The sequence below is a fragment of the Leptinotarsa decemlineata genome, unplaced genomic scaffold, assembly GCF_025532065.1.
Source record: "Leptinotarsa decemlineata unplaced genomic scaffold, Ldec_3_MD MMD2_tig00026294_RagTag_RagTag, whole genome shotgun sequence".
NCBI classification, from domain to species: Eukaryota; Metazoa; Arthropoda; class Insecta; order Coleoptera; family Chrysomelidae; genus Leptinotarsa; species Leptinotarsa decemlineata.
Genome location: NW_027412674.1, coordinates 1,418,790 through 1,432,555, shown reverse-complemented (window position 1 = coordinate 1,432,555; position 13,766 = coordinate 1,418,790). Strand labels below are relative to the sequence as shown.

Genomic DNA, 13,766 nt, shown 5'->3' with positions numbered 1-13,766 from the left:
TATAGTTGTTTTCATTCGACCATCCCCTCCTTGGCTTGTGGCTAAGAAAAGATATATTCTTCGACGATGGCCTGTAATTGCATGTCGTGATGAAAGTGAAGGCAATATGGTGAGTAGTGAGTCATATCAGAAATAGTAGAACGCGAAAATGTGCAAAGTGTTGGAGAGGGCTTTCCAAATTCGGAACAACGTATAATTTGAAAGTAATACATTATAGTTAGGCAGGTTAGGCGTAAACGTGCATTATTTTGACTCAGAACGAAAATTTCCCATTTTCTCTTCGTTCCTATAAATCTCAAATAGTTCCTAAGATTGCTTCTCGGTAAAAAACAATGAGGTTTTGGTTTGTTTGGTTTGTTGATCATTATTAGAAATCATGAAGAAATGAATAGATGTTTTTGTTGGTAGTCGAACAACTCAGCAAAGTAATCAATCGGGAATTGTCCGATAGTCGGAAGCCGTTCAGTTGTCCGACTTTCGACAGGCGTGTTTTCAATTTATTCACATCTATTCCGTATTTGAAAATTAATAGAAATCCATTGCGAACAGGCAATTATAGTATATGTATACTCAAAAAATAAGTAGAGATTTCCCAAAATCCTAAGTTATAATACGGCTGAATGAAAGGAAATAACAGATTAATTTATTCAATATACTCATATTTCTATTTCGTTTATGAAATTAGATTCAATACTGAAATGAAACTATCTGTTTAATGAACTAAATGAAAACAGTGTTGTCCAATTCCTACCATATAGTTATTTTATATTTACGACCTGTTTTGGGTTTTATCCCATTATCAAGTATAGGAACTAATGTAACTAATACAATTTGGACTACATTATCGTTCACGTTAATTTCAATTGGTCTGATTGTGACATAATGGATGTTTCAGATCATTTTCTAGTTTATTGTCATGCTCCTGAAACCATTGTGGAACACCACCTTGTTACGCGAACTTTCCGTAATTTTAAAGATTTCAACTTCGTTCATTTAACAAATAAGTTGTTAAATAATCTTGCACCATATGTCACAAAAATTTTGACCAAACCTTATACACCATGAATAACAGACAAGATGAAGCTTGTGATGAAAATTGGAGAAAGAAATAAATTAAGAAAACCCGGTAAAGCTGAAGATTGGAATTATTACAAAACTCTTAGAAACTTTACTCAATCTTCTATCGAGGGCTTATCTCGAATACTTCGCTTCTAATAGTAATCATAATAACTTTAAAGATGCATGGTTAAAACTAAAAAAACTCAATATTCACATTAAAAAAACTATATTTAATCTTCTCTTCAATTTTTGTAATCCTAACAACATGAACACATCACTTCTAGAATTGACATTGATTACCGAGAATGAATTGTTAATCTTCATGTCACAAATCAGAAGCAGATCAAAAGGAATAGATGATCCCGATAAATTTCTTTGGAACCTTTGCTGTCCATCTATATTACCCGTTATTTTACATATTATAAACTGTTGCTAAGAGAAGAAAATTTTCCCAAGTATGTAGAAGCAGTCTGTCCAATACCCAACATAAGGGAAGCTATGGAATTCAAAGACTTGCATCCTATAAGTCTGCTTCCACTTCTTTCTAACATTGTGGAGAACGCTATTGCTCAACAATTGAGAAGACACCTCCAAAATAATAATGTACTTTCTTTATGCAATCTGGTTTCATATTAAACTAAAGCTGTGCTACAGCTTTATTGAACATATGTGACCTAATTGAATATTACTGGAGGTATTTCCCAACACCAAATCTTTTTTTTTACACCCCGACACGTGTTTCGATCACCATGTGATCATCTTCAAGAGGAATCTTCCCATTGACATCCTATTGACAAATTTGTATTTTCTCTCTCTATTGTATCGTATTATTTCTTCTGTCACTAAATTCATTTATTATTATTATTATTGAATCAAAACATACTCAATTTAGCATTACTTTCAATGGTCTTCATTGATTCTGCAATGCCAATCCGTAACACTTGCCTATTTGGCACATTTCCAATGCGTGAATTTTTTATTTATTTATTTGAAAATAGAAAATCCTAATATAAATACAGGTCCAAAAAGGTAAAGATGGTATATAAAAAATATCAAAATAGTATAACACAACCAACAATAAAATACGTTCTAATAATATATAAATACAAGAAGCTAAAAAGCTGAAAATAGAAATGTGTTCCTGAGAATATTGTCCCATAACACAGAACAAATCAGTAGTATTCAGAATAGTTACTTCCATATTACAATTATTCGAGTAGGTAGGTAATGAAATATTTAACATATCACAATGTAACACGATGTATACAGAACAAATGAAAGCTCGAACCAATAAAACAATTATTTTAGTTCAACACTGGCTTGGTTAAGATACGTAATAATAATACATAATGATAACAATACAACGTATTCATAATCGTAACTGTCGATATTCAAAAACCGCAGGGTTAAATTATACTGAAATAATAATTGAATAATTTTATATTGTTTTGAGATAAAGTCATGTCCAATGATCAAGACACCAATTTGATTAGCCAATCGAAGCATGTACACAAGAGAAGATCTTGATCTATATGTATTCAAAAGGTAGTTAAATTGAAGTAACGAACGTGTGCGTGACAAAGGTACATTAAACGGTATAAACAATAAAATTGCAGGACAATCTATCCTATTGTTTTAAATTTCATACAAAAATACCATAATAGTCGAAACACGTTTTTGCTACAGAGATAATATTTTTAATTACTTTCTCGGTATTGATGTTCGCACCATACTATGATATATGATATATTTTCACTGGGAGATTTTAATATAGATTTCATGTCTGAGTCAACTTCATATTTTCAATTTAAATGCTTGCTAGATTCATACGGCCTTCAAAGAATCATCAATGGCTCCACTGGAGTAACTGCTCATTCATGTACATGGATAGATAATATAATATCAAAACTACCTGAAAATTCATATAACACTGGTGTTCTTGACCCCTGTCTCTCTGACCATAAAGGGAAGTTTGCTACCACTAATGGGGCTCTGGACATTTTCACAGAGAAAAGTTACATATTTTCTGTTACCAAAAACGGTCTAAGGAATTACAAAAATCATTCACTTGGGGTAAATTGGGATTATCTGAATACCGAACAGTTTGGTGTGAGTCGTTCTTCAGAAATCCTCATCAACATTCTTATGAAATCCATTCTACTGAAGTAACGTATCCACACAATAAATAAACTTGGTTTGATGATGCACTTGAAGAAATGAGAATCAATCTCATGGCTGTAAAAAACGCAGCAGTTATGACTTGAAATCCATACTATATGTCGACATTCAGGGCACTGAAGAAAGATTATAAGCACCAGTTACAAAAACGAAAAAAGGAAGCGAACGATCAGTATATTTTAAATTCCAGTAATATTTCCAAACGTATGATGCACTGTTTGGAACCTTTGGTGCAGTAATGAATATTACTGGAACTTTTTCCCAACACCAAATCGTTATTTTTAACACATCGACACGTGTTCCGATCACCAAGTGATCATTTTCAAGAGGAATCTTCCTATTGACTGGAATTTTAGGAATATTCCTAAAACTGTTCTAATCTTCCTCTTTGAAGATGATCACTTGGTGATCGAAACCCGTGTCGAGGTGTTAAAAACGATTTGGTTTGGGAAAAAACTCCAGTAATATTCAATATTTCCAAAGCCTGCTGGACTATAATAGATGGCGAAAGAAAGCCCTTACATGTAAATAAACCAGTTGATATATCAGAACAATGCTTGAATGACTTTTTTCTCCAGTAGGTATACCTAAAAACTTTATTACAGCTCTTTGTGATCTCTCAATGAATGACGTAAATAACTCCAAGAGCTTTCCTTCACCCTGAGAGTCTTTTTTCTGGAGCCTGTCTGTCTTCAGGACGTAGTTTATACGATAAAATCTCTCAAGGACAGTGGTTCTCGCGATATACACGACCCTAATAGCTAGATGATGAAATCAGTGGACGACATAATCGCAATCCCACTAACAACATTAATTAACGAAATATTTTTAAGGAAATATTTCCAGATGTCTAAAGTGATACCCATATTTAAAAAAGGTTCTGAATCTTCACCAAACAATTACCGCCCAATTAGTATAATATATATATATATATATATATATATATATATATATATATATATATATATATATATATATATATATATATATATAAGTAATTGAGTTCAACTTCAACAGTTCACAATATGGCTTTCGAAGAAATAGGTCTACTACTCACGCAGCTTACAATTTAATTTCCAACATACTCGAAGGACTTGAATAGGAAAAGCACTCTTCTTTAACGCTATATGAAATAACCTGACATAGGCTTTTGGCTGTGTATCGCATACTATCTTGATTGAAAAAAATTAGTTACTATGGTGCAGGGGGCATAGTTCTCAAGTTCGCCCAGTCTCATCTCACAAATAGGTTCCAATATGTTGAAGTGAACAACATGTAGTCAGATCTCAAAGAAATGAAGCATGGCGTCACGCACGGCTCTATTTTAGGTCCACTATTCTTTTGATCTATATCAATGATCTATGCAGTTTCATAAAACCAGCAAGATGTACTTTGTTTGCAGATGATACGACTCTATTATGTTCTAGAAAAGACTTAACCAGCTTACAACTAATGACGCGAGATAGCGAAATATTACCATGTAAATGGTTTGCTGCTAATAATCAGACTCTGAATGAAAATAAAACTCAAAATTTGATTATATCTTTCAATCCAAATATGCATCCAACGAAAATATTATTTTTTTTAGAATTCGTTATTGATTGAGCTGGTCTGATCATATCAAAGCTGTTACTAGCAAACTTTCCAATATCTTGTTTGTGCTGAGATGATTGAATAATGCGGTCAGCTTGGAGACGCTCAAAACAGCCTACTATGGATTATTTCACTCAGTTATGTCATATGGTATTCTGATATGGGGAAATTCAGGTAACCCTATTAGTATTATAAGCTGCCAGAAAAAGGCCATAAGAATAAAAGCCAGGGACAGGTTACAAAGATCACTGTCGTCCTCTTTCTATTCAATTTGGAATTATGCCACCTTCAACATATAAAGTTTCACTAGAGATTTATGAAAACGTTAAGAACCCCAAGAATTCGGAGCAACTCTCTTGTTATCCTAACGAATATCAAGTTATAAGATATAAGATAAAGATAAAATAAAGTAATTCAATAGTTTTTATACTGGCAAAATGCCTACTTTCTCTGATGATATATCCAGAAATCCCATTATCAGATTTCATAATATTATGGCAAAGAAAAAAGTAAAATGAAAAGTTACCCCCAAATCTTTAACTTCGTCTACACACTCTAATACTTCCTATCCATTGGGTAATAAAAAATAATTGAATGTTTTATTTTATTCATAGTTAGAACACGACATGTATTTATGTTGAATAGAAGTTTGTTATCATGGCTCCATTTCACAATATTGTTTAAATATTTCTGTAAGAACATTCAGTCCCAAACCGTTTTATTTGAAAACCCTCAAATCGTCTCCAAAAAGATAATCATATGAATAATTCAGCACTGATGGAAGAACATTATGAACATTTCAAACAATAGAGGCCCTAAATCAAAGCTTTGTGGAACTCCTTCACACTCTACTACACCAAGGAAGTTTTTACTGTGCTTTGGTAGTATTAAATACTATTTATGATGTATATGGAAGAAAGTTCTCCACAGCAAGGTACCTACTCAAAGTCGAGGCATCTAATTTATCAGTAGTATTTACTTCAGTTTAGGTGGAGTTGCTGATTAAGTAACTTAAAGCTTTATATGAAAGTGAAATAATGTCGGCCTCAATCAAAACGAAGCCCTCGATGAAAATGTAGTGTCAGCAGAAATAATGACACGTTGTTTCAATCGATTACAAATGTAATGATTCACTTTGAAATTGTACAGATTAAAGTAAACGAGTAGACTAATGAATGTTGCACATAGATGAAGTCAATAGTTGATAGCAAAAATCGAACAATTTTAAGTAACATCGTTCATCTATTACGAGCAATAGATTATAGTTTTGCAGCTGCATTTTTTCACCTTCAATCCCATTTAAAAGTGATCGATAATGATTTATACAACGACAATTCTTAATTTATTTCAGGAAGACCTAGAGAAGGATCAAATACGGAGTAAGTACTTGTTGTATTGATGTTGCGAGTATTTATTTACCTTCAGGCAGAATTTAAAAAAATGTCTAGTATTTGATTTGAAAAAGTTGAGAGAAGTATTTTCATTAGACACCAATGAAATAATTCTCCATAGTCATCAAAATTTTGTTCTTATTCATATGTAATATCGTCTGTTATTATCTAACAGAAAAGTATAATTATTACTTTCAATCTCGACAACTTCAAGTGCTCAAGTCAACCTTCGACGCTTTTGACGTGGACAGAAAGGGATACATCGATGCGGATATGATCGGCACAATCATGGATATGTTGGGAACACACGTAATGGAAGAAGAATTAGAAGTAAGTTGAAATAAACTTTTGTCTTTAACCTATGCAAAAAGCGTGAGTTCTTTGACGGATTTTTGTTGGGTAAGTAGGTACCATAGCTTTCGAAGCCAATTACAGATGAGCGAAGTCATTATTTTACAGTTGTGTTTGAATTATTTGGATTCGCAAGTTAGCCTTGAAAATTTACCTACTCAAACGTGAAACCTAATTACTGAACTGACAGTTTCAAAATATATGATTCTTAGTGAGAAACAAGAACACAAACTTGGACTCGGAAAGGGAAATCCAGTGTACTTCACTAGAAATTTTTGATATGACGAAGAAATTGATTTAGTTTTCGAAAGTTCCTCGCTCATAGAGAAGTAAAAGTAGTTGTAAACTCATAAACCTTTATGCACACCTAGTTTCAAGCAAATTCGTAAAACAGCAGCAATTTTTTCATTCATTCAATATTGAAATTACTTGAAATTGAATGAAATAACAATTGAATATTCGTAATATACTATTTCTTGGATAATAAATCAACTTTTCTATATGTATCTGAATTTGACTATGTTAAGTGAATGAAGCAAAATATATTTTTATTCATACTGAGTGATATCTGAAAACGGGTTGTATAGAATGTTTCAAAAGTTTTGTTCCTTTACATAAGTAAACTTTGAACTGTAATATGTCAGTGAATACTTATTCAATTTAATCAGAATAAGCGCCATCAGTGCACTTCTGCCAACATAACACAATTCGATTCCGTCGGCATAAAAATTTGTTCTCGGGTTTCGATGAAATCGACGAAGGCGGTATCCACAATCGTCTTGGGGTGATAACACTAACAATCGAAATGTCGTGAAGTAACTTGAATTGGAAGCTTTTAATTTTTAATTTACATTTCTTGTTAAAAAAAATTTAATTTTCATCTCGTGTTAATAGTTCAATTTTTTTATTGTTGCTTGTATTTTATTTCATTGTAATTTCAGTTTTTTTGCTTAATATAATTGTTATTTTTCAGATAATCCTTTTAATTTTTTTTAGATTCTTTCGTAGGATTTCAATGGAAGTCCGAACTAATGAAATGCATCACAAAACATTGTCAACTACCTTCAAAAAAACCTAATAAGCTGCTTCAGAAGTTAATCTAAACTCCAATTCAGTACCACGTCCTTATGATAGGTCAGTTCATCTAGACTGCTTAGTTCATTGGAATAATTTTGTTTATCATAGATTTTATGGTGAAATAAACTATTTTCTGCGTCAAGTTCTATCTGTGCATGGCTACTTCAGAAAATATCTTTATAACAATAATTTTAATGGTTAAAATAAAAGCACCTGGTCGGCTTGGCTTATCAAAACACCAGGTCGAGTAGGCTGAAGTCGGTAACTGAGTGGTTCATCATGGCCTGATAGGATAGTGTTTTTGGTGTGGTGGGTATAAAAAATCCTCACAACAGCTGCAGGACCTGCCACGAGGCACCTGCCCTAAAGCACTCAATGTCGACATAACCAGAATTTATAATCTAAGCCTATATCCATTGCCGCCAATGGAACTTTTAGGATATTTACGAGACACCAGTGTTGCTCTATAGTATGGAGAATATTGAATCCGTTGTGGGAAATGAGAAGTGCCAAACTTATTGAAACTATTCATTTCTCACCCTCAGATTCATACAAGATGATAAGTCTGATGTAGTCCTTTTTGACCATCAGAAGAAGACAATATTCTTCGTAGGGTTTTCAGCTCTAAGTGAAACTAATTTCGTACAGAAATGAAGAAATAACGAATGAAATATCGATATTTTCTTTTCGAAATCCGTAGTGACTATTGAGACTACTCTGTCGAGATGTTTGTTCTGATTATTGGAGTTCTTGGTAGAATAATGCCCTCCCTACTCTCGAATCTCAAGATAATACCGACTTGCCGCACTGAGGCAGAAATGCACAATACTATCTTTCTTGGCTCACCCTGCCTGGAGTACATAATTTTCGGACCCAATGATCACTTACCCAATTTGTGGAAAGTTGCCATTTGTTGATTATTCTGACACGCCCTCCCGGATGAATTGAGGCTTTGGAGACTGGGCCCAACCAGCTTAACCTTCAGGTGTTCTAAGATTCTTTTATACATTAATATGCAGTAAATATCTAATTCAGAACTGTGATTGATCTAGGTTTTTAAATTCATTTAAATGCTTAAGCAAAAATGAAGGAAGACAAATTGATAATATAATTAATATAATGACGGTAAAGAACCATAAATCAGTTAGATTCATTATTTATCGAAAAAAAATGGTTTTTGTTCGATATTTATTGGATTCTTCATCAAAAATTTAATAGAACTGACGATGCTTGATAAAAATTGAACAAATTCTCCTTCGGTTCTCAATTTATTACGAATTTATCATTTCTTTCACTAGGAAATTATTGACGAAATTGATGAGGATGGAAATGGAGAAGTGAGTTTCGAGGAATTCGCGAATTTGGCTGCAAGGTTTCTTGTCGAAGAAGAGGAAGAGGAGGAGGATACAGAAGCGATCCAAACCGAACTGAAAGGCGCATTCAGACTATATGATAGAGAAGGTGAGATTGATGGATGAGTACGTACTGTTTTAATTTTTCAAAATTACTAGGTAAAATTTCAACTCAACAATAGTAAGCCATAAGTTAGCTTGGTCGTGAGTCTGAAGTATGTGCTTAGGATTTACACTGCTGTCGTTTTTTGGAGGCATTATTTATAGCGTTCACTGAGACGATGGGTTTTACAAAATGCTCGAATAACGATAACAGAAATCATTTCATGGAAGATATTTTTTGTGGAATAGCCATTTTCCCATAAACATTTTGTTGAAATACGCTCCTACTATACAGAAGGGGCCAGATTTTTAAAAGGGGTGAAATAGAAATAGAACATTCAAACGTTTAAATTTCATTTCTTCAGATTTCAAAATATATTTCACTTGTCATGAAAACATTTACAAAATTATATTACTATTTTTATTACTATTGTTGAGATGAGTAATTTTTCATAGATTCACCAACTTTAGCCAAATTTTATGTTGACCATCTGTATACATTATGATTCGTTCTTTGAAATTACTGAATGGTTTTTTCATTTCAAGGAAATGGATTCATCACTATCGAAGTTCTGAGGGAAATACTAAGAGAGTTGGACGACAACCTGACTGAAGATGACCTTGACAATATGGTTGATGAAATAGATACCGACGGATCTGGTACAGTGGACTGGGAAGGTAAGAATAAAACCTAATGTTGAAACGTGTTTTCTCAATTTTTTTTCAGAATTCAAAGCTGTCATGATTGGTTGAAAACTATCAACGAGAATTTCAAATAGCATTTATTCACAATATTCATCATCACCATGTATGCCAGTTATCACTAATAAAACTAGTTTTCAGAGCAAAGTTTATTTTTTTCCTAGTGTTATAATTAGTATACTTCTCATTACTCATTAATTTTCAGATATTGAGTTAATCGGGGGGTGGGTATTCGATGGTGAGTTCAAGGATATATAGGATCAGAATACTTCATCCAATCTCAACTTCATTCAGTCGCTCAGTATCCTTCAGTGGATAAAAAAAATCCTACTGCTCAAACAAACCAAATCACTCAATTACAGGAAAAATAAAACTCATGCACATAAGTGCAATTGAAAAGTAAACTTTCACTTCAACGAAGTTTCTCAATTGAAGAAAGGTGGGCATTGTGGTTAATAAGTTCCCAAAAGAAAATGATCACACAAACAAATATAATTATTACTGTTTTCAACTTTTTCATAGTTTCGATAACCCTCATTACGAATAAGTCATTCGTTTCATTTTATCACGTAAGACTTTAACAAAGTGAGGTTTCATTGTTTACAAAAGTTAAATCACGTAAAGGAATAATTCATTCAGGCTAGTCTCAACTCCCTGCACTGTAGGTTAATGGACGACACCCACCTGAAAACAACTACTCCCCTGGCTAATACCATGAACGGCGTTTATATCCGACAGGTATCAGTGCAGGATTCTTCACTGAAGTTATTCCCGCATTAGCTGTTTGCGATACAACTGCCGCAATAGATTTTCAATTATTGGAAAAAACTTGCAGACCTGTTTCGGGCTGTTTGGCCACTCGTCACTGCAAGGTAGTGTCTATCATCAACATAAAGTCGAGAATTTCCGATAATTGAAAATCGAATTTCTTCCGAGTATCATTTCTCGAACAACAGGTTTGTCATCGCCCCATCTGCCTGTGAACGAGGTAACCTACTGCATACTCAAGATTTTTCCAATTCCTCGTGTAAGGAAAGGAAACTTTTCACATATAGTCATTGGCATACTTGAAGACTGGCGATAAATCAAATCATCTAAAGGAACAATCCGTTCAGGCCAGTCTCAACTCAACATTAATCTTCAGTGTAGAAGTTAATTTGAAAAAAAACCGTAACACCTTCAACGCGTGAAAGTTTAGTTAATTCAATAATCAATATATTATTCGTCCGACTGTCGGGCCATACAAAATATCGTTTTAATTTATGAAAGCACAACACAATAACTTTTTTTTTCAAAAACAAAATTACTTAGAATGAACTTCAACACAATGAAAATTATCCTACGAAAAAATTTATTCGTATTTTGAGGGATTTCGGTTAACTCCGCTTCATGATTCATTACAATATTGAAAAAGTGGTTCATCAAATAAACGCTTTCTCTGACTTTGAAAACTTTCAAAAGTGGAAAAATTGTCATGTAAATCGGTTTTAACTGATATATCATGATGTTTTCATAAACTATGCCTCAGTAAGTAGTAAATATATCGAGGAATTACTATGGTACCTGAATCTTAATACGAAATAAGTCGTTGAGGTAAATGGTGCATTCAACCCCCGTTTTGTGGCCCTTTCTTCACCTCCCTTTTCACCTCTCTTAGGGGTCCAATATCATGTGGTGAAAATTGTGATCACATTATTGGTGTATCCACCCTCATGTTCGTCCATTGGGTTTTTTGTATAGTTTTATCAAGTTCTGTGAGGACAAATTTAAAAAAAAAATACTTTCATTCCTCTCAGCTAACCACGGTCCCCACTACTTCACCATCTTTTTACAAAAAATGTGGGAATATTCCTATGGCTGGGGTTCAATCAAATAAGCGAATGAATGTCACTACGTACTATCATCGATGACATGAGTAGATTCAACTCATCCGTGACATAAAGTCGTAATTTTATGAATGAATTGAATTCTTCATCTTAAATTGCTAAACTGAAGAGGTTAAAAGACAAGTGTATTATTCCGAAACATCAGATGTCCGCCATTGAGCATGACAGTGTTCCATGTAAGTGAAATTCAACCTCTTTCAGTTATCAATGTTACTATATTGTGTAGCGCACCCGTGAATAGTATCTGATTCAGTTTCATAGCGAACGCTTGGAATACAAACTGATTAGAAAAAAATGTTTTTCGTATAATTTAATGTTCATAAAATGTAGAAAAAAAGAGTGGTGCATCCCTTAGAAAATAATAATTTTTTTCTCAATGTCAATTCGGTTTCAGAGAAAACAGGTCCACTGAAAAAGCCATCTTTGAAGTAGTCAATTTAGTTAACAATTCTTTTCAAAATCAAGACAAAACTATTACTGTTTTTTGAAATTTAGCTAAGGCCTTTGACACGGTGGATCACAATATACTTCTTCAGCGTTTACATGATTCGGGTATAGGAGGAGTAGCGTTAAACATCTTTGAGGATTATTTGTCCAATAGGATTCAGAGAGTTGAAATAAATGATTCCATTCGCGAACCCCTATTAATAACCAGGGGCGTACCTCAAGGAATGGTGCTTGACCCTATTTTATTTCTAAAATACATAAATAATATTTTCTCAGTGAGGGACTTCGAAGGTAATATAACGTCTTTTGCGGATCATTTAGCATTGAATTTTGTCGGGGACACATGGAAAGAAGCTCATAGAAAGGCGGAGGTAGGTATAAATATAATTTTCCACTGGCTAAGTAATAATTTATTGAGTGTCAACGTCAAAAAAACTGAATGTATTGCATTCTCCCCAACAAATAAGGATCAGCCCACTATTACAGAGATTAAAATCCATAAACTTACTTGCTGAAACGATAGACTCCCTTGCACTAGTCCATTCATAGAAAAAAGTGATACAATAAAATACTTAGGGGTCCTAGTGGATCAGTGCCTTCCTTGGAATGGTCATATTGACTATACGGTGAAAATATTACGTAAGCTCACTTACAAATTTTATCAGCTCAGAAGTATAGTCAGTAGAAAAATGTTGCTTACTGTATATGATGCCCTGACCGAGTCCATTATACGGTATTGTCTAATAGTATGAGGAATATTGAAATCTTCCTTACGTAATTTGGAATTGGTCCAAAACTCACTCATAAAAATTGTGTTCAGAAAGAGTAAATGATATAATACTCAAGCATTATACGAAGAGTGGAATATATAGTGGAATATATAGTGTAAGAAAACTGTATATTTTCCTTTGTATATTATGGACAGCCAGTGTTACGAGTACATTTGTTCAGAATATATATATATATATATATATATATATATATATATATATATATATATATATATATAATACTCCTTTACACACTTCTCAGATTGCAAAGGTTCCACGATGCCGACTCACAATCAAAAATGTATTACATACATTGGACCAAAACTCTACAATTATTTACCGCCGTACTGAAATGTATCAGTAATGTAAAGTTATACTAAATTGAAAATAGAATTGAAAACATTTATCAATCACAACTACCACAGATAGAAAACAATACTGGATTGTTGACTAATTCACCATACTGCAATCACTCAATACAATGTCACAAGCTGTTCTTTCTGTATCTACTTTCGTATTTAATGCTCTTATCATGCTAAAAGACTGCTCGTCATTTTGATCGTCCTTTTAGGACTTCCCAGAACTGATTAGTAGGTTTATCTTAGTTTGTAAATGTATTGGATTCGTGAATGTAACACAAGCTTTGCTTAGATAGCCACGATCCTTCATAAATGTAATTTATACTTCTGTAAAATAAGCTGGAATGGTATATATTTTATATTAATCTGAATTGAATAAATTTTGATTTTTGATTTGATATAAAAGTAGTTGTTTCGAAAGTAGGTTTTCTCTCGTGTGGTAATTCAATGTTTATATGAAAGTGGTTGTTTTGAGAGGACTTTTCATTTCAGTTTGTGT

At 33.1% G+C, this 13,766-nt stretch overlaps 1 protein-coding gene across 3 annotated transcripts; it reads left to right on the top strand.

Moving 5' to 3' along the window:
• The first annotated feature begins 3 nt into the window (after nt 1-3).
• LOC111505875 (troponin C, isoallergen Bla g 6.0101) lies at nt 4-9,952 on the top strand. Of its 3 annotated transcripts, none has more exons than XM_023160765.2 (6): nt 4-109; nt 6,182-6,209; nt 6,436-6,551; nt 8,948-9,110; nt 9,650-9,781; nt 9,831-9,952. In XM_023160765.2, exons 1-6 carry the CDS (start codon nt 107-109, stop codon nt 9,854-9,856), a joined length of 468 nt encoding a protein of 155 aa, XP_023016533.1. In that variant the 5' UTR covers nt 4-106; the 3' UTR covers nt 9,857-9,952. The 3 variants fall into 3 exon arrangements, with proteins under 3 accessions (XP_023016533.1, XP_023016532.1, XP_023016534.1); XM_023160764.2 differs by having other exon boundaries at nt 16-109; nt 6,397-6,551; XM_023160766.2 differs by having other exon boundaries at nt 106-203.
• Nucleotides 9,953-13,766: the final 3,814 nt, after the last annotated feature.

Bases quoted from the DNA above. Each gene is read 5' to 3' on its own strand.
- LOC111505875 (XM_023160764.2), top strand. The intron at 6,552-8,947 runs GTAAGTTGAAAT...TTCTTTCACTAG, and splicing joins TAATGGAAGAAGAATTAGAA to GAAATTATTGACGAAATTGA. The intron at 9,111-9,649 runs GTGAGATTGATG...TTTCATTTCAAG, and splicing joins CAGACTATATGATAGAGAAG to GAAATGGATTCATCACTATC.